We start from the raw sequence: 27,668 nt of genomic DNA on the forward strand, positions 1-27,668 counted from the left end.
CCCAGGGATCAAATCATTAGGTTATATAGAAAGTATCTGTACATGCTACTGGGCTACATCCTGCCAGAATCTTCTGTAGCCCAGTGTGGTGGCTTGAATACGTTTGGGCCTGGGAGTGTCACTATTTGGAGATGTGGCCTTGTTGGAGTGGGTATGTCACTGTAGGCATGGGCTTTAAGACCCTCATCCTACCTGCCTGGAAGCAGTATTCTCCTAGTGACCTTCAGATGAAGATGTAGGACTCTCAGCACCATGCTCCCACCTTGATGATAATGGACTGAACCTCTGAACTGGTAAGCCAGCCTTAATTAAGTATTGTCTTTATAACAGTTGCCTTAGTCATGGTGTCTCTTCACAGCAATGGAAACCCTAACTAAGACGTCAGGTTTGTCTAGAACTTACTATGTAAACCAGAGTGACCTTGATTTTCTGATCCTTCTGCCTCAGCATCCCTAAGCATTGAGATTACTTGTGTGTACCACTGTGCCCAGCGTTTTACTTTTTAATGCATTAGTACATACGGCAAAGCTCACCAATCTTAACTTTACTATTTGATTAATCTTAATAAACATATACAGGCATGCAAACATCATCTGAAACAGCCCCTCATGTCTTTCTCTGTATAGGTAATTTCATCTCTTCACCTGTCACTAACTCCCAACATCCATCAGAGCTGTTAGTAAAGTCTTGGCCTTTTCTAGAAGTTTATACAGACTTGTAGTCTTTTGTGTCTTATGTTATTCACTCAGTGTAGGAAGCTTCTAGAGGTCTACCTACCTGCAAATAGCCTGTTACTTTTTAATGCTGCCTAGGGCTCCACTACAGTGATTTGGTGTAACTATTTATTGGTTGATGTATATTGAGATAGTTATAGATCATTATTAACAAAATTTCACGGAACTTAGTGCATATGTCTTTGTACATACATACATACATACATACATACATACATACACACACATACACACATATATTCCTGTGTTGGTACTTAGGTATGATTAGTGAATTGCCTGGTATAAGATATTGCCATATACAAACTGACAAGGGGGCCCAGAGGGTAAGGCCCCTTTTGATCCCTGGGACTCACATGTGGGGAAGAGAGAACCGAGTCTGTAAGTTGTTCTCTAACCTCCACATGAACGTTTGCTTTCTTGTACATATCCACTCACCCACCCACCCACCCACACGAATAAACATAATGTAAAAAGTAGGCTGTGGAGAAGGTGGTGTGGTTTTTAGTGACCATTCTAAGCACTGCGCATGTCCGTGCAGTAGGGATGGAAAGGCAAAGAGAGAAGAAGAAAACCTGCACAAATCCCAACATCATCATTTATGAAGTGTAAGCAGGGAAACTTCACATAGGGTACCAGAGCTTCAGAATCGAAACCCAATTACTCCTGGGCCACAGCACCGTCTGGTCCAATCCTATATTTAAAAACGTAGTCGTGTTATGTGGATTCATGCTTCCCTACTTGACGACATGCCATTAGGACCGAAAAGCAGAGTCTGGAGAACCTTGGAGTTCAGAACGCACCCCTAGCACGTGTATCAGTTTTAGTCTCCTAGCAACAGCGGGTCGATTACTCGGCGCTCGATTGGATCGGCACCCACCTGAGCTGCAGAGCTCTGGGTGGAGCGTCTCTAAGCCCGCCCACTCCCCCCGCGGCTCTGCCGTACACACGCACAGAGAGGGGGCGGTGCGTACCTACGGAAGGGAGGGTCGGAGCGCAAGCAGTGGGCAGGTTGCACGTACGCAGAATGGCTGGGAAGCCGGAAGCGGGCCCCGAGTGGCTGAGAAGCCGGAAACGCGCCCCCGAGGGTGCGGCCCTGAGAAGGCGGCGGGCCTGACCGGGCGGGGCCAGGCGGGAAATGTTTGGGGAGCTGTAAACTGGGCGCGGGGTCCCGGGAGGCAAGTGCGTCTGGGCCGACTTCTGGCCCGATGAAGAGCCAGGCGACTGGGCCAGTGCTCCCCAGCGCGGGCCTCAGGTGGGCGACGCGGCCGGGCGGGCTAGGGCGGCCGGGGCAGGGAAAGGCCACGGCTGATCGCTTTTCTCTTCTAGGTCGGCCAGTCTTGCTGCCAGCGCTTCTGGGAAAACAGCCCCGGGCGCCGCCCAGCATGCCCGGCATTCGGCGCCGAGCGCAGCCGCCGGCCCTCGTAGACGTCGGGCGATGCGGGGAGGCGCGGCCACCGGCGGGATGTGGTAGCACGTGACACCGGCCCCAGTGCGCTCCTATCAGACGCCGGCCCCTGCCCTGGACGCGCAGGTGAGGAGGGCAGGTGGGGAGGGCCGTGGGAGCGGGGCGGACACCCTCGGAGAGGGCGTCTTTGTTTGGGTGCCTTCGGGGCACGCGTGTGACCTGAAAATGGGTTTGAGCACCTGAACCCAATAGAAATATCCAGAGTACTAGTTGATTCCTGGTGTGATTGTTCCGAATAGCCACACATTGTTAGCTGCTTGGCACCTCTTTATCTGTCGTTGAGTTATTTTAGCTTTTGCTATTTTAATTTGGTCTGTTATCTTCGACCTTCACCTTTGGGTTTGCGGGTTACAGTAGCCAGGGATGGTGGAGTGCGGAGATGAAGTTATTAAATTGTGCGAGTCTCGTGAATTCTGTGCTAGAAGGTTCTGTGCTAGCACAGCACAGCAACAAACCAAAGACCGAGTAGTGTTTATTTAGCTGGTATTTTCTCCAAAAGCTTCTAAAAAGGCTGTCAATAGAATGGGGGGAAAAACATATTGATTGAAATTATTGGAGCTGGTCGATGCATTTTTCAAAGTGACCATATTTCTGTTAGTTTCTTAAATGTCATTTCCAGAAAAAAGTGTGAGGTCTGCAGCCAACAAATGATTTTGTAGGTCGGTTAGAAACATAAAAACAGTTACGAATGATTTGTGGACGACACAGTGGCAAGTCAGAACTCGGTATCCTTACTTTAGGCCTTAGGGCTTCATTTGAGATAGGTAGAATGGAATTGCCTTGTTGAATGGAAAGGCTCTTTGGGAATCACAATGTACATTCCTTCCTGGTGTCTTCTGTCTTTGAGTGCTTGTTACCTTTGGTTTGTGGCTGTTGAGGACATCACATTGTGGGGACTCTTATCAAAGCAGAAATCTGCTGAGCCTCCGTCACTAAAGTCTGGTTTGAGCTGGTTTGAGAAAATCCAGGATTATTTCACCCTCTTCCTCCTCCTCCTCCTCCTCCCCTCCTCCTCCTTCTTCTTCCTCCTCCTCTTCCCCTCCTCCTTCTTCTTCCTCCTCCTCCTCTTCTTCCTTCTTCCTCCTTACTCCTTCCTCTTCTTCCTCCTTCTTCTTCTCCGCCCCCTTCTTCTTCTTCTGATATTATATAGACTTTCAGGAGCTTTCAGAATGGGAGGTGAAGCCATACACTTTACTCTGCTGTAATAAATTACTGTAATCTGTGTGTTGTAGGCCTTGTGGTTCTGGTGATGGTTGTGTTTTAGGTATTGTTGCAGGTGAAAAAAATTTAGAGAAGTCTGTTTTAAACTAGCTGTAGCCTAGAAACTTTGCTAGTTAAAATTGCTAGTTAAAAGTACCAGTGGTTTCTTTAGGCTCTGAGTTCCCATTCTTCTGTGAGAAATGAAACTAAATCTTTTTTTTTTTTTTTTTTTTTTTGAGCTGAGGACCGAACCCAGGGCCTTGTGCTTGCTAGGCAAGCGCTCTACCACTGAGCTAAATCCCCTTTCTGTGAGAAGTGACATATTTTTGTTGATCTATGGTCCTTCAGATAGTGTACCTCATTTGCCCGTGGTTCCAGCTGTCTTTCTGGGTGACAAGTGGGTGTGTCTTTAACATTTTTTGGATGTAGTTGATATCCAAAAGCTAGTTTTATGATTACCATATAGATAGAGTGTAACTCTAGAAAAGGTCTGTCCATGTAGGACTTTATACCCCACAGTATTAGCCAGGTTCTAATGTAAATAGAACTGTGAAAAAAAGCAAAACCAATTTTTTTTTAAATAGGTAGTCAAGTTTCATACAATCAGTTTGACTTTTTTTTAAAGATTTATTCATTTATTATTTATAAGTACACTGTAGCTGTCTTCAAATACATCAGAAGAGAGCATCGAATCTCTTTACAGATGGTTGTGAGCTACCATGTGGTTGCTGGGAATTGAACTCAGGACCTCTGGAAGAGCAGTCGGGGCTCTTAACCGCTGAGCCATCTCTCCAGTCCCAAAACCAATTTTGTTTGTAGTTTGTTACTAGGTTAGGAGATTGGGAATCTTAAATTAGGTCTGAGTTCAAAACTCAGCTGTACCTCTGAGTAGTTATGTGATTTTTATGTTGTTTTTTTGACCTTAAAATCTAGGCTTTTTTATCATTAACATGGGACTGAGGACTAACGTACCAACCAGTCCAGGGCTGGGGAAGTGGCCCAGTGAATAAAAGCAGCTGTGTAGGGAGGCCAACAATTCCAGCCAATTCGGTCCCTGGAACTCACATCAAAAACTGTAAGTCAAGCAGTCCTCAGGGAGATGGGAGTCAGACACAGAAGATTACAGGAGTTGGCAATCACAGCAACAAAGGAGGAGGCAGGAGTAAACCACTTGCCTGTTGTTTCTTAGCTACCTGGGCTCACAGGAAGAATATGCTGCAGGAAATGGAGAGAAAGGATGGGAGGTCACTGAAGGTCTCCTTTAACCTCCTTTAAGAAGTCTAGCTTCTGTAAATGATAATATGACAGTCTCTAAATTCTGATTAAAACCTATTATATCTGCATATATTTAAATTTTTATTTTTAATTTTGTGTTTGTGTCTATGCCTATGCACTGTGTGCATGGCCCTCTGTGGCCATAGGAGGGTGTGGAACTCCAGAGTACAGGAGGTTTCTGAAAGCCCCCGATGACTCCTGGGAACTGAACATGGTTACTGGGGACTGAATTCACGACGCCCTCTGGAAAATAGCAAGGGCTCTTACCCCACGAGCCATCTTTCCAGCCTGTGCATTTTTTTTTTCTTTTTTTTTCTTTTTTTTTTTTCTGGAGCTGGGGACCAAACCCAGGGCCTTGCGCTCGCTAGGCAAGCGCTCTACTGCTGAGCTAAATCCCCAACCCCGTGTATTTTCTTTTGAGGCAAGATCTTGCTCTGCAGTGTAGACTGACCTTGAGTTTACCAGGCAGCCCACAGTAATCTCGGCAGTTCTCTTGACTCAGCCTCCCTGTTTCCATGCCACCACACCTAGCTAAAACAAATGCCTTTGATAACAGCCACCAATAATGCCGTTTCATAGCAGCATTCCCCGTGTGGTGCGGTTAGTGACAGTGCAGGATGGACTGTACAGAAAAGGCAACTCTCCTTTGCAGGGTGGCCGATGCTCCTCCTTCTATTGAACTACTTTATGATTTGAGACCTATGTTATGTCTTTGACACTTAAATCCTCTACCTTACTTTGCAGGATTAGTGTGAAAATTCAAAATTGTTTTAGTAGAGTTCTAGCAAAGCCTGTATGATGAACCTCAGTGTGTGAGGGTAGTAAGATTATTGCTTACTAAGGTATGGCTACAGATTTTAAGGAAATACTGATTCTTAGGGAGAGCATGGTGCGTCTTTCCATCTGAATGGGTCTTAGGATTATTTTTAACTCACTGTAGAAAGGGTTAGTAAAACTATCCCAGTACTTTAAAGAGAGTGCCCAGAAACTACTGGTTTGAGCTGATAAGCCAAATGGAGACAGTGATTACAATGAGATTGAAACAGAGTAAGCCACCTTGGCTATTGCTGGAGAGCGAAGACTTGTGTTGGGTTTGGAACAAGGCAGATTGAATCCACTCCTGTGTGTGTGTGGTGTACAGCATTGTTATGCATTAGCTAACCTTGAATCACAGTTCCTTGTTCTGGTTTCACTGACATATGTATAAAGAGAGTTGCTCAGGTCCTATTGCCTCTCCCTAGATTCTTGGCTCTTCTAACATGTGGACTCAATGGCTGTCTATGCTTTTTCCTAGGATGAATGACATGAACTTGAGCCCAGTGGGGATGGAGCAGCTGTCTTCATCCTCTGTGAGCAATGCCCTGCCAGTCTCAGGAAGTCACCTGGGTCTGGCTGCCTCTCCCTCTCACAGTGCCATCCCTGCCCCAGGTGAGTGGGAGGGGGCATTGTGTTCAGTTCTGAATGTGTTCAGGGTAGTACAGGGTAACTAGTGCGTGGCCTCTGCGAAGGACTGTATCCTGCTGGACAGGGAGGAGCAGCTTTTTTCTGATGCTCTCTTTTGGGTTAGTCTCTCTCATCCAGAGCTGAAACTGACTTGGCTTTTTGTCGGGGCGCCTCACACTCTTCTGGTTGACCCTTTGACATCATGCCCTTAATTAATAGAAGATCGGTTGGCCTTCCCCTGTAAGTTCCAACGCATTGAGATCGGGCTTGTTTTCTTTTAGATTGGAAACTGAGCACCTGTAGAAATGTACAAGGCCTGGCTTTGTGGGAAAGTGGTGCAGGGATGGAGGGCTTCTGTGGAACTTCCTGTGAGCATGCGCGTCCTCAGACACACAGGAGGGCCTTGCTCTTCTAGCCCATGCCTTAATACACAAACTCCTGTTGTTGTTGTTGTTGTTGTTGTTGTTGTTGTTGTTGTGAGGTTGTTTTGTGTGAGAACTGGTCTCACACACCCTGGGTTGGCCCTAGTCTTAATAGAACCATGATGGCCTTGTGTCTTGAGCCCCCTGGCTCCACCTACCAAGTGCTGGGATTACAGGCCTGTGCCACCACTCCTGGTTCTGAAGACCCTGTACTGTCCCAGTTTTTCTTTTCCTATTAAAATGAGCAAGGACATGTAGCGTTGTAATGTTGTATTGGACTTTATGTGTAATATTTTAAATAATATGGAAGAGGTATTTGATTCCTCATAGAAAATTATGTCCCGAATTAATAAGATGTAGCAGCCAAGTTATATTAATTGAAATTAGCATCTCTTAAGTGTCAACAAAAGAAATTTTAAAAAATTAAAGTTTATTTATGTGACTTGTGCATGTGTCTTGTCTGATTCTTGTTGAAAACATGGTGCTTCCTTATACACTGATACCTGAAGCAGCAGGCCCAGGGTCACTGTCTGTACCACATGTGTGCCTGGTACCCACAGAAGCCAGAATAGGGGTCAGATGCCCTGGAACCCAAGCTGCAGATGGTTGTGACCGACCTACCATGTGGGTGCTAAGGTTCTGACCTTGGGTCCTCCTGTATGTGAGCAAATGCTCTCAGCTGCTTAGCCATCTGTCCAGCCCCACAAAACAAAACAAAAAAGCCCTAAAAGAGCATAGTGGAATATGCCGTAATCTCATTGTTTTCAAATATAGGAAGGAAGATCAGTTGAAGGCCAACCTTTGACTTGGAACTGTCTTTGAAACTTGTTAACCCGTCTGTTTATCCCTTAACTATTCCTTTTAGGAAACAGTCTTACAAAGAAGAAAACGTTTATATTAAACAATATTCCCTCTGGTCAAAATATGCAGATTAGCACTGAGAAAGTTGGCAGGTATTCATTGATGGTTAGGCACAGGAAAAGTCATTTAAGCATTTTGCAGATGAGTACAATCCAGGGTGGATGTAGTCTGAGGTCAGACGTTTTTATTGTGACATACAGTGCGTAGAGAAAAGGGCTGAAAATACGCACATACAGATCTACGTTTACCTTTAATCTGGACAGATCCCCGGTACAGACAGACCTGATTTCTGTTTGTCATGTTTTTAGACAGGATTTCACTATGTTGCCTAGGCTCAAATTCAAAATACTTCTGCCTCCGCCTCCCTGGTCCTGGGGTTACATGTGAGTGTTGTAAAAGTGAGATGTGCAGTCATAAAAGAACACAGAGGTGTACAGAAAGTCATCACTGCAAGAGATCATACTGGGAATGGGTTTCGTTTTTGATAACTTTATTTTAAAGATTCATTTTTGATTTTATCGACTTGTGGGTGCCCATGAGGGCAGGTGCCTTGCAGAGGCGAGTCCTGGAGCTGGAGTTGCACTGATACGGTTGTTGGCAGTTGGCTAATTCTGGTCCTCTGGTGGAGCAGCGCGTTCTTGTAGCCACTGAGCCATCTCTCTGGACCGTTCTGTTGTTTTTAATACTATTTTTTTTTCCTTTTAGCTGTTACTGAAACTACAGTGTTAATTGTTTGGATATTTAGGAGAAACACAATTGGATGACTAGCGTAGCACTTTAAAAATACCTGATTTGCACACTTGCACACTGGTCTAATGTGAGGGCCAGGTTTGTTCATGCACATCTGTGATCCCAGCATTTTAGAAGATTGTAGTCGAGGTGAGCTAATAGACCCTTTCTGAGAAGTATCTTGGGTTATAAAGTGCTACCAGGGTGAGATTTTTGTTTTTGTTTCTGTAAGTTCTAAGAGTTTTTCTCAGTTGGTTTTAGGTACCAATCTTTTAATTTAAGAATTTTTTTTTAGGACTTCCAGTGGCAATTCCAAACCTGGGTCCCTCCCTGAGCTCTCTGCCTTCTGCCTTGTCTCTGATGCTCCCCATGGGCATCGGAGATCGAGGAGTAATGTGTGGGTTACCTGAAAGAAACTATACCCTACCTCCACCACCTTACCCTCACCTAGAGAGCAGTTACTTCAGAACCATTCTACCTGGTAAGTTTTATAGTTACTTGTTTGGTGGGGGCAGGGAGGGGGATGACCAACTTTTGATCAGTGTTGGGAGATTAGAGTTGACATCTTTTTTCTCTCATATTTGGATAGCAACCCCTGGGTTTGTCATTTGTATCTTTGCTTAGAATATGTATACAGTTCAGTATTAAAGAAGCAACTTGAATCTTGTTAGCACAGTTTTAGTTTTTCTAACTGTTCTAAGTTTTTTGAAGTGGTGGCATGTAGAAAGGCACTTTACCACTGAGCTATGGCTGATGCCCTTTTTATTTTGAGACTGGACAACTAACGCCCTGTATATGAGAATGACCCTGCTCCCAGTCTATGCTTTCCACCTGCAAAGTGCTGGAGTACAGCATGAGGGGGTTTGTTGCTGGTTTGAGACAGGGTCTGTCTTATGTGTAGCCCTGGAATCTGCTATAAAGACAAGGCTAGCCTCAAAATTTGAGTCCTTCTTTCTGGCTCTGCCTCCTCCGTATCAAAATTATAGATGAGCCCCAGCATGCCTGGCTTGTGTTACCATTTTTTTCCTCACATCTGTATACGTATATGGTGTGCAAGCGTGTGTATGAGGACACAGGTATCCTTTGATGCATGTGCATATGGAAGCTAGAGGTTAATGTCAGTTGTCTTTCTCAGTTATTTTCTACCTAAATATTGAAGCAGGGTCTCTCACTGAACTCAGAACTTGCTGATTCAATAACCGGTGTAGCTAACCAGCTCACATCAGTGGTCTATGGGATTACAGGGGGCCACCATGTACGCAACATGGGACTTACATGTGGGTGTTGGGGATCCAAACTCAGACCCTTTGGCTTACGTGGCAGTGCTTCACCTGAGCCAGCTTCAGTTCCCTGTGGTACGATGTTAATCAGTCTTTTTACAAAGCGAACTATGATCACGGAATTTTGGTTCAGTGTTTTTAGTTCTGTACTTCAACAGCTACCTCTCTTAAAGTTTATTGACTTTTATTCTGTTATAAATGTATTATATATACACTTTTTAGAAAATTTGGCAAACGGGGAGAAAGGGAAGCCACATCTGTCTTTCTGGTACACTTTTATCTCGGCGCACTGGTTGCAGGTGTTCGTGATTAAGACTGATTTCTCTGCAGTTGGGTGCCTTTGTACTTAGTATTTCTCCTACTACTGGGTGATTTTTCATAACCACTTTCTCTCCTTTTTTTGAAATAGGCTATGTGGTTCTGGCTGCCCTAAGGACTCACTATGTAGACCAGGCTGGCTTTGAACTTACAGAGACTTGCCTGCCCCTGCCAAGTCCTGGGATTAAAGGGGTGTGCCACTGAGCCCAACACCTGTGATGGTCTCTTAAATAGCATAGCCCTGTAATTCCAATGTGTGGGAGGCTGAAGCAGGGAGACCAGGAATTCAGAGTAGCCTTTGTCTCCAAAAATAAATAAATAAAAATCTACAGATTAGATATTTGATGGTTTATTCTACCAGTGGCCAGCTTGATTTTTCCAGACTTTATTGATGTTCTTATGGGTGTCTTCTCTGTGTATACAAAATGCACTCAGGCATTTAGGGAAGGTTGCTGTAAATGGATGTTTAACGCAAGACAGTATGGTCATTGTTGAGTTTCATAAATACACTGTGTTTTAGTATATTCTTTCCCACTAACAGTTCTGCAGGTCAGGTCCCACATCCTTGGAAGCACAACTTTGCATTTGAGATGTAGTTTTACAGTAAGACTTTTATCGAGGCCCTGGGTCTGATCCCAACCTGCTCCTGTCCCCCTCCCCCAAAAAAAGTTGCTATAAAATATGCTTATTTTGAATAGTTTAATGTGTTTTGATAGTTTTATAACAAGTTCTTAAATTTATTGTTTATTTACATATTTTATAGAGCAGAGTTTGGCATCTTAGGACCAAAGCATTGCAGTCACATAGCTGTGAGAGGTCGGTTTCGTGTAGGTTGTTCTTAATGGGCATCAGATCGGCTTCATGTGCTTAGGATTTGAGTTCTATAGAGAAGCTCAGAATGGTATATGCGCTACTTGTACAGTCATTGGTTAAAGAAGTAGTAGGCTTTTAACTTAGCCGTATTAGTAAAGAAATGGTTCCCAACACTTGACATTTATGTTTAACAATGTGCTAAATATCTCTGATGTCTCTTCTTTTCTCAGGCATTTTATCTTATTTAGCTGACAGACCACCTCCTCAGTATATCCACCCCAACTCTATAAATGTTGATGGAAATACAGCATTATCTATCACCAACAACCCTTCGGCACTAGATCCCTATCAGGCCAATGGAAATGTTGGATTAGAACTAGGCATTGTTTCAATAGACTCTCGCTCTGTAAACACTCATGGTGCCCAAAGTCTTCATCCTAATGATGGCCACGAAGTAGCATTGGACACAACAATCACTATGGAGAATGTCTCTAGGGTTACCAGCCCAATCTCCACAGATGGAATGGCAGAGGAACTTACAATGGACGGTGTTACAGGAGAGCATTCCCAGATCCCAAATGGCTCCAGAAGTCATGAACCCCTCTCTGTGGATTCTGTGAGCAACAACCTTACAGCTGACACTGTAGGACACGGTGGTGTGATACCCATTCATGGGAATGGTCTGGAGCTTCCAGTGGTCATGGAGACAGACCACATTGCAAACCGGGTCAATGGGATATCTGACAGCGTCCTCAGTGATTCCATCCACACCGTGGCCATGAGCACCAACTCTGTAAGCGTGGCACTTTCTACCTCACACAACCTCGCCTCCCTAGAATCGGTTTCCCTCCAGGAAGTTGGCCTTAGCCTAGAGCCTGTGGCTGTCTCTTCCATCACCCAGGAAGTTGCCATGGGGACAGGTCATGTAGATGTATCCTCAGACAGCTTGTCTTTTGTACCATCTTCACTGCAAATGGAAGACTCCAATTCAAACAAGGAAAACATGGCAACCTTGTTTACAATTTGTAAGTGTGCTTCACTGTTCTTCTGGAAACACTTTTTGTGTATTTTAAAATTGCATGTGTTTGAAGGTTTTCTCTGCATGCATGTGCATCTGTCATGTGCATGCCTAATGCCTGCAGAAGCTAGGGCAGTGCTGGGCTCCCTGGAACTGGAGTTACAGGGAGATGGTGAGCCAATGTGGGAATCAAACCTGGGTGCTCTGTAAGAGGAGCAAGTGCTATTAATTGCTGAGCCATTTCTCTGGACCCCAAATGTTGGTCTTAAAATACCATTGTCCTAACCAGTGTTTGTCATAGTCAGATACTGGTTAATGGAGTGTAGAAAGGAATTTCATTTTGGAATTCTCTTTGCCCTCAAACTGTCCTTTTATTAATATGGTGCCATTTCCTCAAGTCAAATAATAAGGTGTAATTCTTCGTTCTTACAGTGATGCCCTGGAGTAGACAGACAATATAGTCATGTCTACATTTTTCCATTTAATAGTCAGGGCGTTTTCCCAGACAGAGCATTACAGGTGTAAAACTTAACATAGATAATCTTGGTGATATACATTGCGCTTTCTCAGCATATGCGAGCAGGAAAGAGTTGCTAGATACTGTTATAACTGGGAAAATGTAGGTTGACGTGCAGTGATTGTCTTAGAGTGTATGATTACTGTGGTTGGGCATGTAAACGTTCTTTTTTATTAGGCAGTAACAAAAAACATATTTGATTTGTTGGTTTCACTGTGTGCATAATCCATGCAGGAAACTTTCAAATGCTCACTGTGTGCTGTGCTCTGCCAGGGCAGGGGACAAGGCAGTGTACCAAAACAGTACCAGGAGGAACCTGTAGCTTGGCAGCTGTGGTACAGAATAACAGTAAAAGTGTGACATGGGGTCAAGCTCATGGTGCTTAAGGAGCTTGAAGAACAACTAACTGGGTGTGGAAGGGTCAGGGCATATTGGCCACAGAGGGCAGCGGATGTTAGCCTAGGCCTGCAGACAGGCAAGAGTGCAGGCAGTGGATGGGAAGACAGCCGCTGGCACCCCTAAGTGCCTAGAGTAAAAGTCATAAGTGGTTCAGGTGGCCGCGGTGGGAAGTGGGTCTGAGGGAACAGCCACCTGCGGAGAGAAGCAGGAGCTGCACATGCAGGGCTTTTAGGGTGAGTGAGGGTTTTAGAGCAAGGACTGGTGTGGGGTTCTACTGCATGGAGTTGTTAGATTGGCTAGAGGCAATTACTGTAGGAAGATAATGCTGAAATGAAGTGAAAGGCGAGTAGTTCCTTACAGTGGAAATAACTTAAGATGAAGGAGGGAGGACATTATGAGGTCATTAGCGCTGCAGGCGGGTGGGATAAAGGGCTGGTGCTGAGGAGAAAGCTCAGGTTCCTGAATGAGACGCTCATGAGTGTGCTGAAAGGAGGGAGAGGGGGTTGTCCTTTTGGGAGGGAGGGGTGATGAGTCCATTTTAGACACTGGTTCAGTGAGAAGTGCTCAGTAGAGATAGCTAAAGAGCCCTGGAAGAGGTTATCTGAAGGTAATAATCATGTCGTGGATCGGATGCAACTGTCTGGAAAGGGTACAGGAGAGCTTCTGTGAGGAGCCCTCTGTAGTAGTCTTTTAAGTCTCCAATTAATAAGAAGTGTAATTAACTAGATCCTTACCGATTGCATTTAGTAATTAGCATTTGATAGCAAGTGGTAACTTAGCTTATGACATGTGCTGCCTACAGGGTGCACGCTTTGTGACCGCGCCTACCCCTCAGATTGCCCTGATCATGGACCAGTGACTTTTGTTCCTGACACACCAATAGAGAGCAGAGCAAGACTATCCCTCCCGAAGCAGCTTGTTCTCCGCCAGTCCATTGTGGGGACAGATGTTGGTAAGACTATTGGAAGAAACGACAAATCCCATCCGATCTCCTTTATGGGGTGGAGCTGTGAAAGTATACGTGTGGAATTATTGACTAGTTGGTCAAAAAATCAAGTCGCTTCAAATTTTAGTAAAATTGTGTTAGGGAATGGTTGACTTCTCTGATGGTGAGAACAGTAAAGCCTATGAAAGCTTACATGGGATGCCTCTCCTGAGAATCAGAATTGAATAGAAGCACAAATCCTGGCCTGTGACTTTGACAGCCTCTGTTCTCAGGCATCCATTCTCAAATACCAAGCCACCATGCTTCTTAAAACGTGTTTTCTAGTAAAATGTGGAAATTTACCTCTGGAAATCCCGTGGTACAGAAGATAGGCAAACTCTTAAAAAATGTACTTGTATAGCATTTTTCTCTTGAGGAAATCCCAGTTATCAGGGCTAACCCATATCTGGATTTAACAGCTTCTCAGTTACTGTGGCAGTCCTCTGAAAATGCAAAATTAGACTTATTATTTTCAGCTACAGCTTGGGCATGAATCTTGAAAGCACTAAACAGCTTAGATAATAGTCATGCATATATTAAGTGTAAGAGATTTTAGAATCTTGATTTATTTTATATAGGCTACTATTTTTTGATAAAATGTTTTCTGGTTTCTTATTCTAAAATAATGTGTTTGGAAGGAAGTAGGTTTTGTGTGTATACAGCAGGAATTTGATTTTGTTTCTGCATTTCAATTTAGCGTGTGTGTGTGTGTGTGTGTGTGTGTGTGTGTGTGTGTGTGTGTGTGTGTGTGCGTGTACAGATACAGGCATGCCATGATACACAGACCTGCCATGTGAAGTTCAAAGAACGCCTTTTCAGAAGTGGAGTTCTGTGGGCAGAACTCAGGTCATCAACTCTCATGACAAGTGGCCCTGAGCCATCCTGTTGGCTACTTTTGTCTGTTACTTTAGGCTAGGACCTACACGTCTTAGCTGTCTCAGGGTTGTTGACACATCAAGTGAATGTAAGATTCTTTGTCTGGGTTAAGTGCCTGTCTCAATACCCTTATTAGAGGTTTAAATCATTTTGTGTAGTTGGTGTCCTTCCGTTGATAGGTGTGTGGACTGCAGAGACCATTCCCGTGCGGACTTGCTTCGGGCCTCTAATTGGTCAGCAGAGTCACTCCATGGAAGTGGCAGAGTGGACAGACAAGGCCGTTAACCATGTCTGGAAGGTCAGTGCTGCAGAAACTCTGCTGACTCTTGGCTGCTACTGCTGGTTTTTGTAGCCCAAGCTGACTTCAAACTGAGGCCTCCTCCTCAGCGTCCTAGAGGTTGGGATTGCGCCATGCCAACACCTGCTAGACATTCTTGGGGCAGTTTTCATTGTTTACAGCATGGCAAGTCAAAACTAGCCAGGACTGGGAATGCATTCGCCTGTCCCTTATTTTATATTACATTTTCTCTTATTTCTGGTGTAAGTTTTACAGTAGATACCAGCTGCTGAACAAATAGGGATAAACTGTTGCACTTTCCATTTTATGGATTAGTGCAATGATTCTTTTTTTTTTTTCCCCCCGGAGCTGGGGCAGAACCCAGGGCCTTGCGCTTGCTAGGCAAGTGCTCTAACTGAGCTAAATCCCCAACCCATAGTGCAATGATTCTGATCTCTTTAAAAATCTTTATCTTATGTGTTTGGGTATTTTGCCTAAATGAATGTGCAGCACTTGTGTGCAGTGCCTGTGGAGGCCACAAGAGGGTGTCAGAGCCCCTGGAGCTGGAGCTGTAGACAGTGTGAGCTTCCCTGTGGGATCTGGGAAGTGAACCGAGAGCATCTGCCCAGAGCTGTGCTCTTGAGCACTGGGCTGTCTCAGCCCCAATCTGAGTCATTTTATGCATTTTGATTCTTTTTTTTTTATTAAAAGATTTATGTCTATACACACCAGAAGAGGGTATTAGATCTTATTACACATGGTCGTGAGCCGCCATATGGTTGCTGGGAATTGAACTCAGGACCTCTGGAAGAGCAGTCAGTGCTCTTAACCACTGAGCCATCTCTCTGGCCCCTGGCATTTTGATTTCTTAAGGCTGTTGAGGATATGAACTTTGTTTACAAAATAAAAGTTATTTTTAGTTAACTAAACATTCCTTCATTATTTGGCTTAGGAAACAGTTTTAGAATTAGGTACAATTATTTCTATAGTTTCCTAATGGGAATATAAGATTTTGACATCAATAGTTGTACCAATAACATATTTATATAGACTCTTAAAGAATGATGGGTGCAGAATTGAAATGGTGAAGTGGTGCATCATAGGGGACTTAAATTTTAGTTATGACTGGAAGATGGGTAGAGGTGGCTCTCTGACTTAGGGCAGTCATTCCCACTGCACCTATCTGGGAGTTGCGATGAAAGTGGATAGATAGGCAGACGGTAGTTTACCTTTTAGCCAAAGGTACCCAATAGTGCAGTCCCTCTGTACACGGAGCGGCACCTGCAGACCTCTAAAGCTCTCGCGTGTACTTCTAGAAACGAGAAGGGTGGTGACAGTAGTGGAAGGGCACTAGCTAGCACTTACTAGATGAGTGAAGGGAAGGTGGCCAGGTCACTTCACATGTGTTGCCTTTGCTGGCAGATATACCACAATGGCGTCCTAGAATTCTGCATCATTACAACCGATGAGAATGAGTGTAATTGGATGATGTTTGTGCGCAAAGCCAGGTAAGGCCTCTTTCCTAATGGTATCCTACCATTCAGATAGCTGTTCAATAGAAAACTTGGCATAAACTGTGGAAGAGCTGATGGACACGTGTTGCCACTGGTACCTCGATGTCCTTAAGCCAGGCCTTCTCAGCATCTTCAATCTAGTAGCAGCTGGCTGGTGGTGACTGCAAAGCGGAATGTGTCTTTCTTTAAATACACATTTTATTTGGCTTCTGGGTCAATGAGAAATGATACAGTCATCCATGAGTTTACAAGTCAGTGCCTCTTCATGTCTTTTTCAGGCTACTATTTAAGTTCATTTTTGTTAGCTTTCTATTTTCATAGATATATTTGTCATGAAAAATTTTTAAGACTTTATGGACAATGTGACTCAGGCCTAAAACAAGCAGTAACTAAGACTTGGGAGCCTGAGTCAGGGATCTCTGCAAGTTCTGGTCTGGTCTGGGCTACATAGCAAGTCTGAGGTCAGTCTGAACACAGTTTCAAAATAAGCAGGTACACTGCGTTTTAATTTGTTTTGAGATAGGATCTCATTATGTACTTCAGCCTGGCCTGGAACTCCTGTAATCAGCCCTGTCTTTGCATCTCATGTGCTGAGTGCCCATGCTTTGCTACCTGTTCATTTCGCATCTACTAACAGTCGGATGTTTCAGACTAAAGGGATACCTACCTACATACTAAAGCAAGATTAGGTTTCTTCACAATCCCTAATAGGGAGGGTACAGAGTAACAGAAACAGTAGGGAAAATAGTTCTGTCTAAGCTGTCATTGGACTCTGCTTACAGAGGGTATGGTATGATGAGTGTATGTCAGAATGACTGTACTTGAGAGGTGGGCAGCAGACAGAGCTTATGGATAGGATTGCTGGGCTTTAGTTTGAACCACAGCAGTGAAGAAAAAGTATCCCTAGGCAAGTGTGATACATACTTGGAGCCCTAGCTATGTATTTAGAAGGCTGAAGCAGGAAAATTAATTGAGGCCAGATGTTAGCAACCAGCCCAAGCAACATAATGAGACCCTTCCTCTTACACTTGCTCTGTTGAATGTGATTGTGTAGGAACCGTGAAGAACAGAATTTGGTGGCTTATCCCCATGATGGAAAAATCTATTTCTGTACCTCACAAGACATCCCTCCTGAAAACGAGCTGCTTTTCTATTATAGCCGGGATTATGCTCAACAGATAGGTGAGTCCATGAGACTTGTCATCGTGAGTCTAGGGCAGTCCCACCAGGGACCAGGAAGAGGATTTGATAATGATTTTACAGTGGCAGCTTCATGCTGGCAAGCTGCCAGCTCTGTGTGTGAGGTGACAGAATCGGTTCTTCTTCTCTGGGCTGATGCTGCTGTTTCAAACAATCAAGCTTTCATTGTTGGACTTTGAATCGGGGGTTTGTAAATTCCTGAAACTGTTCTTGAGCTTCTTGAAAGTCAGCAAAGACCCTTCGCGTGGCTCTACCGTGTTGCGTGTTACAGTTATAGGTCTACCTGAGAGCTTGTGTGCACTACAGAATGTAAATAGTTTCTCCAGGAAAGAAGACCTTATCAATTCTGTTTACCAAGTGCTTCTTGTGTGCCCTGGGGCACGATTTTAAATGGTAGGAATATGGCACTGAACAGGTATATTAGTTTGACAGTGAGTTAGACAGTTTGGTAGAAGGAGAACTTGTAATCATCAGTTATTAATGTCAAGAATAATTTCAAAATTAAACTAACAGGAGATATTGATTTAATTTCTTAAAGGTGTTCCTGAACACCCCGATGTGCACCTCTGTAACTGTGGCAAGGAGTGCAGTTCCTATTCAGAGTTCAAGGCTCACCTGACCAGCCATATTCACAATCATCTCCCTAGCCAGGGCCACAGCAGCAGCCATGGGCCAAGCCACAGCAAGGAAAGGAAGTGGAAGTGCTCCATGTGCCCCCAGGCCTTTATTTCTCCTTCTAAACTCCACGTTCACTTCATGGGTCATATGGGCATGAAGCCCCACAAGTGTGATTTTTGTAGCAAGGCTTTTAGTGATCCAAGCAACCTACGGACACACCTCAAAATACATACAGGTAAGTATGTGTTGAGCCGCTGGCTTGCAGTTTTTATAGTTGTAAGAGTTTGGAGCCGTAAGGACTTGGCAGAATGAAATTATTGAAAGTAGAGTTGTAATATGTTATAGAAGGTATGCAGATAGCCATGGGGTGCGATTGGACTGTAAATCTGTGTGGTAGAAACCTAAGGCTCCTGAGGGTGTTACTTCCAGTTACCAAGGTGTTTCATTTTTAAGGAGCCCTACTGTGCAGTTTTTATATTTGAGCTTCCAGTTTCTAAATTCCATGTCAACCATCTTTAAAAAATGATTTGTTTGTATTGTATGTGTATGACTCTTTTGCCTATGTGTGTACCACGTGCATCAGTTCTTTGGAGGACAGGAGAGGGCATCCATCCCTGGAATTGAGTTACAGGTGGTCGTGAGCTGCCACAGGGTGCTGGAACTCAACTCAGGTCCTCTGTAGGAGTAGCCAGATAAGCAGATTAACCGTTGGCCATCTCTGCAGCCTCTCAGCTCTTCCCCTCACCTCCTCACTCCATACATGCTCCGTCATAACCAGTGAGGTCTTAGCTTTCCTGATTGAATCATTTCCTCTACAGATCACTAGAAGGAAGTTCCATTTCCAGCCTGTTGTTTTCAGACAGGGTAGTTTAAGACCGGGCGTCCTGCAGAAGCTAAACACCCACTGTAGTTTCCTTCCTTCCTTCCTTCCTTCCTTCCTTCCTTCCTTCCTTCCTTCCTTCCTGTTTGTTTGTTTTGTTTTTGTTTTGTATTTTCCCAATTTGTTAGCCCTTTTCCTAGAATTCTCTTAAAATATAATTGGAAGGATTTGATTTCATTTCTGCTTTGTGAGATCATACCACGTTGTTTTTGTTTTGTTTGTTTTTTTGTTTTTTGTCTAAAGAAAGAGAGAAAGAAAAATACAAATTATTCAATGGAAAGGCCTATGGACCTGTAGATAGATGGTATAGTTGGCGAGTTATCTCTCTTTTGAAGTGAGTCATCACCTCATGCTTGCCGAGGATGACTTTGAACTTCTGACCCTCCTATGTCAACTTCCCAAGTGTTGGGCTCAGAAGCGTGCACTGCTGTTCCTGGCTAATGTGGTGCTGGAATCGAATTCAGGGCTTTAGGTATGCCAGACAAGTACTTTACACTTTAAAATTGCTAATCCCAAGTTCTTTTAAATTTGGTGGGGACTGATATCATAAAATGCCTTTTCCTCAGAGTTGTATATGTGCTAGCTGTAAGCACGCACTTTCAGCTGAGAGGTCCTAGGAGGGCAGGCTAACTGGCTTTGCTCGCTTTAGGTTATACATGGACTGACTTAAATTGTTTTTAGATAGGTAGCATAGGAGAGTGGAGTGCCAGGCAGGAGCCAGTTCTGCTTGATTCTTTCTCGGGTTCTTTCTCCAAACTTGCTTCCTTGTCAGAGAATCTGTTGTTATTTCATTCTCAGTGTGATGTCCTGGAATGATTTGCAGGTCAGAAGAATTACAGGTGTACTTTGTGTGACAAGTCTTTCACGCAGAAGGCTCACTTGGAGTCTCACATGGTCATCCACACGGGTGAGAAGAATCTCAAGTGTGATTACTGTGACAAGCTATTCATGCGGAGACAGGACCTCAAGCAGCATGTGCTCATCCACACACAGTAAGTGTCCTGCACTGAGCATGCCACTTCCCCGAGCTGAGCCACTGTGTGTGTGTCTCTGAACCTGAGGTGCTGAGTGCTGTCTGCTTCTCCCTTTACAGGCTAGTGTCCAGATAAACCAGCAGTCCTCTGTCAGTCTCGCCCTAACACCCAGGTACTGGGGTAGGGCACGGTAGACAGACCACAGGCTGATATCCTCTGGCTATTAACTTTCTATTATTGTTATAGGGGCCAGAGCTGATGGTTTCTGGCAGTTGACTCCTGGTAGCAGCAGGGGATTAGAAAAAGAAACTTAATTACTTGGGCTCTTTAATTCAGGGGCCTCTCATTGTCCAGTTGGAGCTCGTTAACTCTTCCTGACAAGGAAAAAGAATAAAGAGAAAGTTGTGCATAGACACACACGCACACTCACTCACTCTCAGCTGGGCCTGACCATCAATTTCACTGATTTTACAAGTGCACATGCATGCTTATATGTATATAAGTACATATGTATGTATGTATGTACACACCTACAGACGTATAAGCATGTATATACACATATACATGTTTGATGAATGGAACAGAGTCCCATCCTTATCTTTTTTCTCAGCCTTTTTTAGCTTCTTAGACAAAAGTTCTTTATAAAATTACCTCACAGGTAAAATGTTGCACAAAAAGAAGTTACTAAAGGATGTTGATGGTAAGTTCAAAGTGGTATTTCACAAATTCAAAGCAACAGTTTCATGTGGCCTTATTTTATCTTACTGCATACGTGTGGCCTTCTCCTTTGACTTGACCTAGAATGAATGTTTTTCTTGTTCATAATTTGTCCCATGACTCTTTTATTCTTGGTGCAATTTATGAGAGCTCATTGTATTCCTTATTACGTGACCTTTACTTATTATTCTATGAGGCAGGGGCCCGTTCTATTCTTGATTCTAACTTTATTATATCTTTTTGGCAAGTTATCTCCTTAAACTTTCTCCCTAAAATTATTTGAATCAAATCAGGAATTCTGTAAAGTCATTAATTCATCTAAACAGCATTATTATACGAAAGTACCTCTTTATATTGATCTGTAGGAAATTTGCACAGTGTGGTGAAATCTTGGGACGAAGTCTCCAAGGTCCGGCCCCTCAGAGTGTACCCATCCCAGCCATGCACGATGGAGGGCCATCTCCAGAAAACTTGCTGGCTTTCTGTAGCCTTTCCTACATGTCTTGTGCCAGTCCTTAGGCTGTACTATGGAAGATTTCATATTTTTATGTTCTTTGCATTCATTTTTATCCGTGTTTTTAGAACATTAAGTTTTTAAAATGGCGTCTTGGATGCTTGATGCTCAGTGCTGTGCTGGGGATAGAGATAAAGATATTGTCCTGATCTTCAAAGAGCTCCAGACTTGGAAAGTGAATCAGTAAGTCGGGAGCTCCCATGCTGAGCTGCACTGGGTGCCGCAGCTCCATACCAGTGCAGCCCTTCAGCCTGACCTAGCAGTGTACGCCTGTAATCTCATCCACTTGGAGACAGAGGCAGGCAGACTGTGAGTTAGAGGACAGTCAAAACAGAAACGGGGTGCTGGAGAGGGAGCGCAGTGGTTAAGAGCAATGACTGCTCTCACAGAAAGCATGGAAGCTCACGACAGACTATGACTCCAGTTTCAGGGGTTCCAGCCTCTTTAGGCACCAGGCTGGCAAGTGCTGCACAGACATATGTGCAGGCAAAACATTCCACACACAACAAATAAATGCTAAAGGCTTGACGATGATGGAGCAAGCCTTTAATCCCATCACTTGGGAGGCAGAGATCTCTGTAGGTTCAAGGCCAGCCTGGTCTACAGAGCCAATTTCTAGGACAATCAAGGCTGTACTACACAAAGAAACCCTGGCTTTAAAACAAAACAAACAAGACACAAAGTCTTAAAACCAAAGGGTTGGTAACACAGTTAAATAATAGAGCAGTTATCTGTCCTGAGGCCTGGGGTCCGGTCCCTAGTACAGAAGAGGAGCACATAAGCCACCCTTAGGGATCTGGCCACACTCACTCCCTAGTAGTTTGAGCTTAGTCTTAAGATCAGTAGGAATTAAGAAACTAGAAAGGATAAGGAGTTAGAATGCTATTCTAAATGGCAGCAAGGGTGTGAAAATACCATAGGCAGAAACATAGAATATGGAACATGTTTCTCTCTGTTAGAAAAGAACAGTAGTTTGGAGAGAGTGGTGAGAGGCACACCCTACATCATAAACAATCTCTTTTTTGAGATACGATCTCATTTATCCCTAGTTGGCCTTAAACTCACTACGTAGTTAGGGAGGACCTAATATAATTAGTGCTGTGGTCACAGGCATTTATGCAGTGCTGGGGACCTAGCACAGGCTCTCTACTGAGCATTCCCTATTGAAAGTCTGCCGAGGAAATTAGATTTCATTCTCAGAATAATGGTGAGCTGTGAACAGATTTGGCTCCCCTACCTACTGCCTTCTGGGGCAGTTCTATGCTAAGGATGTGTGTGTGTGGTTAATAGAGAAACAATTTAGCATTTTTTAAATTGGAGTTTTTAATTTACATTTCAAATGTTACTATTCCCTTTCCCAGTTTCGTGTCCATAAACCCCCTATCCCATCCCCGTCCCCTTCTATAAGGGTGTTCCCCTCCTCAGCCACCCCCACCCCCGATATTCCCCTATACTGGGGGTCCAACCTTGCCAGGATCAGGGGCTTCTCCTTCCATTGGTGCCCAATAAGGCCATCCTCTGCTACATATGCAGTTGGAGCCCAGGGTCAGTCCATGTCTTTGGGTAGTGGTTTTGTCCCTGGGAGCTCTGGTTGGTAGGTATTTTTGTTCTTATGGGGTTGTAAACTCCTTCCACTCTTTTAATCCTTTCTCTAATCCCTTCAATGGGGTACCTGTTCTCAGTTCAATGGTTTGCTGCTAGATTTCACCTCTGTACTTGACATGTTCTGGCTGTGTGTCTCAGGAGAGATCTGTATCCATTTACTGTCTGCATGCACTTCTTAGGTTCATCAACCTTATCTAGTTTTGGTGGCTGTATATATATGGGTCACATGTGGGGCAGGCTCTGAATGGCCGTTCCTTCAGTCTCTGCTCCAAACTTTGCCTCCATATCCGCTCCTATGAATATTTTAGTTCCCCCTTTTAAGAAGGAGTGAAGCATCCGCACTTTGGTCATCCTTCTTGAGCTTCATGTGGTCTGTGGATTATATCTTGGATGATTCAAACTTTTGGGCTAATATCCATTTATCAGTGAGTGCATACCATGTGTGTTTTTCTGTGATTGGGTTACTTCACTCAGGATGATCAATTTAGCATTTTTTAAAAGTTTAGTTTACCAGTAGTAGTTGTATATATGTAGTTGTGCAGACATTTATGGACTTTAAGGAAAGGGGTATCATGTTTGGTAACATACCTACCTCTTTTGTTTAGGATGGTCAGAGGTTAGTTAATTCAAGGGGCATGGGTTGCGGGGGTTATGGGGGTGGACACCAGGCAGGAGATTGCCTAGGAATGTTTTACTGGATCTGGGCGTAAGACATGGTCTCTCCTGCCATTAGTCATAGCGGTCGTAGGCAGGTGCAGTAGACAGTGTTGTCCTCAGCTGTGAGCGAGTGCTGGGAGACGGGAGTTCACTGTAAACCTTATGTCCTAAAGAATCTCTGAGGCGTCAGGATCTAGTGTAGCTATCAAAGGACTTTTTTTGCTCCTCTTTCTGTTAGAGAGTTTTGTTTAGCCTAGATTGATCTCAACCTCCTGATTAGCTGGGGTCACTGGTGGGAACCACTATATAATCTTCTAAAGACGTACTTATTTGTGTGTGTGTGTGTGTGTGTGTTTGTGTGTGTGTGTGTGTGTGTGTGTGTGTGTGTGTGTGTGTGATGCACACATGCTGTGGTGTTCATGTGGAGGCAGAAGACAGCTTCTGGATCTGCCTTCTTCCATGTGAGTCTCGGGAATTTGTCTAACTCAGCTTGTCAGGCTTCAGGCAGATGTCTTCCTTGCTAAACTTCTTGCCGGCCATATAAAGGGTCTTTTACAATAAAGTCTTCATTAGTTTCATTAATACTGTGAGGTTTTGGTTAATTAGACCCTGATAATCAAACAGAAGTTGTACAGTGTGAGAGGTGAGAAGGTCTCTGGGGTCATGTAAGTGCTCTCCTCAGTGCAGATGCTCAGACAGGGCTTTCACCAGCAGCAGCCCGGCAGGAAGACGTAGTCATGATTACACTTCGAGTTGGGCACTTGGCAGAATGAGCTGCAAGTTCCCTGCCTGGGCCTCCCGAGCTGTGAGGAAGTAGCACTGTTTGCTAGGCCCCCAGCCCCTAGTGTGGAGGTCGGTGGTGAGAGGGGCGTAAGTGAGAAAAGAGCTTCAGTTTCTTCTCTTAAGACACATTTTTTTTTCTTTTTTCTTTTTTTCGGAGCTGGGGACCGAACCCAGGGCCTTGCGCCTGCTAGACAAGCGCTCTACCACTGAGCTAAATCCCCAACCCCCTCTTAAGACACATTTATAGGCTCCACATTCTCTGCTCTAGCTAAACCCAATTCCAGAAGTCCCACCTCACCATGGATGTTAGGGCTTCTGAATAGGAATTTGGGGCTGTGGGGGATGGGAGAGAGACTCGGTCCTAATACTGCCTGTTACAGACACAGGAAGGGGCGTGTTAACAACTGGATCCCTCCCGACTTAGTGATTCTAGTGTAATTGCCTGGGACCAGAGCCCCAGCCTTTTCCCTTCCTTCCCCTACTGTGCTGAAGTGGGGTTATAGGAGTGTACCTCCACGGCTAAATCTCCCCTCCTTACCCTTTCTTAAGACTTGTTTTAAACTATGTGTGTTTGTGCACACAAGGATGTCGAGTCAGAAGAGGTTTCACTGCCTCAGGTTTCCTCAAGCTGACCGGCAGTGGTAGCCTTCAAGGTGGGTACTGGGCACTGACATCAGCTTCTCTCTGCAAGAGTGGTCCACACCCTTGACCCTGAGCCCCTGCAAGTCTTGCTGGTTTTAAAAAGGGCCCCACGTGACTGAATGCAGCACTGTGGGACATACTAACTTTCAAAGTGTCTCTGGCAGATGTTGATGTTATTTCTTTCTGAATAACCCATACTCAAGGTAATTTGGGGGGGAAGGGGGAAGTTTTGTTCTGGGTGAGCTTCTGTTAGCTTCTGTCCTTTCATTCTGACCCTTACCCTCTGCAGAGGTTTAAACATAGGTTTAACACTTCTTTTTTGGGAGGTGGGGGCTGAAGGTTTGTGCTATGAATTGAAACCAGGATCTTCCAGGTGCAAGGCAAGTGCTCTACCACTGAGCTAAATCCCCAGGCCCTAACCATTCTATAAAGGAGGAACTTTATGTAATCTGTGGTCACTGTCATGTTTCCATATAGCTCTCTTTTTATCGGCATATGTCTTTATACTTTCTGCAGCTTGTCCTATCGGTTAGTTTCAAGTTTGGTCCCCCACAGGTGAACCCAGTATTTTATGATTTGTTTAGGAGGGAGAGTTTTAGTTCTATGCTTGCTTAGTGTGCTTAAAACAGAACTGTCAGCTTCCTTGACCTTGAAAGGTGGGCGCATCCTTTGCTTCCAAGTTTATATTTCTCCTGTGTATATCCCTTCTGTCTGTCTGCCTGCCTACCCATCAGTATATACACATACATACATACATATATATATGTATGTATGTATGTGTATATACACACAGATGTAGAGATTCCTGCTTATGGAAATGTAAAACTGAAAGCCACCAGACTGTGAAGAACAGGAGAAACCAGTTGCAGACTGTTTTGTAAATACTGCATATTAATGAAAGGGAACAAACTGCAGTCCTGGGTCAGCTTGAGTGAACGTGACAGGCTTCACGTTCAGTGTAAGACACCTACCCTGGACGGTCCCGTTTGCATAGTACTCTACAAGGGAAGAGCAGGCTGGTTCTAACAGTGATTTATGTGGCTCCGTTGTTGTTTACGCCCCAAGCAGATGTCACTCTTACGTTTCTCTTAGAGAACGCCAGATCAAGTGTCCGAAGTGTGACAAACTGTTCCTCAGAACAAACCACTTGAAGAAGCATCTCAACTCTCACGAGGGAAGACGAGACTATGTCTGTGAGAAATGCACGAAGGCTTACCTAACCAAGTACCACCTCACCCGCCACCTGAAGGCCTGCAAGGAGCCCGCCTCCAGCTCCTCCGCCCAGGACGACGAGGACGAGGACGGGGACTCGGGGGAAGACGGTCTCCCAGGCTCCATGACGACAGAGGGCTGCAGGATGAGCAGTGCCGTTTACTCAGCAGATGAGTCTCTCTCCGCACATAAATAAGAGGAAAAAGCAACTGCTTTGGATGGCACATACACTGGGGAAACAACCAGCCCACTGTAGCGGTTTTATAGGAAATGCTTTCTGATCCCTAACCCGCTGTTAAGAGTGGACTGAGTGGGGTAGCTAAAGCACTTACAGAGGTCTGCCCAAATGGATTCCTTACGGCGGGCCGGGAGACGGCGGGCCGGGAGACGGGCATGCGTCTGTCTGTCTAAGGAGGGGGTGGCAGTGAAAGGGCCAGCTTTTGATGCCTGTTCTTTATTTACATGGTAGTTTGGGAGATGCACTTATGCGTGAGTGGAAGTGCCCTTTTGTCCAAACAAATGTGATTTATCTCACATTGTTCCATTTCCCCTCAGCCAACGTGACTTGCCATCCCACTGCTCACTACATATTACGCACTCACTATTGTAAGGTATGCATTTCAGAGAGAATTGTACCACAGCCTGTCAGAGTAATACCTGCCTACCTTCTGGCCATTTGGGAGTTTAGATCCTGCTTCTCAGTCTTAGCAGGGGTTGAGAGGGCAGGTAAAGAAGCAGTCCCAGTCAGAGGACAGTGACTGATAGAGGGAAAGGTCCAGAAACCCACCTTCCATGGAAGCTAAGGTTAGCCACCTGGATATGTGTACATGTACATCTTTGTGGTCTAGCCGTGTCTCTGTCTTCAGGAAAGCCTTCAGTCTTTCCTTGAGGACCTAGAATATTAACAGTGTTCAAATAATGCCTGCTGGGTAGTCTCCAGTCAGCTAGCGCACACACGGGCTCACCTGACGAGATTGGTTCTTCCGCCTACAGGATGAGGGGATGCTTTTTTTTTAAATGTAGGTTTACTTTATGAAAACCATTAAAATGTTGCTAGCTGGAAGCAACAAGTAGTTCCAAATGCATTGGTGGGTTTCAGTTAGGCCTTCCCAGTTGTCTTCCTTGCTGAATCCTCACCAGCCAAGTGTAGAGGATCCCAAGGATCTGGAGGACAGAGAAGGCTTATTAGTCACCCCTGTGAGCAGGCACACCCAGCTTTTGTCCAGAAGCAGACACCCTGAACTTGACGGGATTGATGGAACCTGCCTTCCTGCTCAAGGGCACAACCTTGGCTGACTCTGCTGGGGAGGATTTGCTGCTAATGTATTTATAGAATGAATTTATTTCATTCAAATCTGTATTCCTCTAGGAAGAATTAAAATCCTTTTTAATGAAAGTATGGTGTTTCTCATACTCTTGTGGAGGAAGGACTTGAGTGTTAAAAAGAAGGAAGTGTTTTAGTTGTGGCTCTGAGGTCATATCCTAATTGTTTCTGTGTAATGGTTCTCAGAATGCTGCTGGGCTTTCTAGCCTCTCCTCCCGCCCTTAGGGTGGGGCTTTACTGTTGTCTTGGAAACCAGCAGTTTCCAGTTGAAGACTAGGTCTACAGTTGAAGGCCAGTGCATGAAACCTCACTTGTCACCATTAGTGTTCCAAGTAATGTCTCCCCTTTTCTCAGGAGCACATGCTGGGTTAAGTTCTGTGCCCTGCACAGAGATGCTCCTCAAAATACGTAAGCTA

At 44.6% G+C, this 27,668-nt stretch overlaps 1 protein-coding gene across 1 annotated transcript; it reads left to right on the forward strand.

The window, feature by feature from the left end:
- Positions 1–1,731: 1,731 nt before the first annotated feature.
- Positions 1,732–27,324, forward strand: Prdm4 (PR/SET domain 4). Its single transcript, XM_032910263.1, has 12 exons — positions 1,732–1,986; positions 2,061–2,265; positions 5,969–6,102; positions 8,425–8,610; positions 10,771–11,565; positions 13,277–13,426; positions 14,515–14,633; positions 16,035–16,120; positions 17,181–17,308; positions 17,865–18,179; positions 19,648–19,816; positions 25,809–27,324. The coding sequence occupies exons 3-12, from the start codon at positions 5,970–5,972 to the stop codon at positions 26,122–26,124; spliced, it is 2,397 nt and encodes a 798-aa protein (XP_032766154.1). The 5' UTR covers positions 1,732–1,986; positions 2,061–2,265; position 5,969; the 3' UTR covers positions 26,125–27,324.
- The last annotated feature ends 344 nt before the right edge of the window (positions 27,325–27,668 follow it).

The sequence above is a fragment of the Rattus rattus genome, chromosome 1 (genome assembly GCF_011064425.1).
Source record: "Rattus rattus isolate New Zealand chromosome 1, Rrattus_CSIRO_v1, whole genome shotgun sequence".
In the NCBI taxonomy this organism is placed as follows: Eukaryota; Metazoa; Chordata; class Mammalia; order Rodentia; family Muridae; genus Rattus; species Rattus rattus.

Excerpts from the sequence above, each read along its gene's own strand:
- Prdm4 (XM_032910263.1), top strand. The coding sequence starts at position 5,970 with ATGAATGACATGAACTTGAGCCCAGTGGGGATGGAGCAGCTGTCTTCA. Across the intron at positions 6,103-8,424 it reads CAGTGCCATCCCTGCCCCAG|GACTTCCAGTGGCAATTCCA; the intron begins GTGAGTGGGAGG and ends ATTTTTTTTTAG. Across the intron at positions 18,180-19,647 it reads ACACCTCAAAATACATACAG|GTCAGAAGAATTACAGGTGT; the intron begins GTAAGTATGTGT and ends AATGATTTGCAG.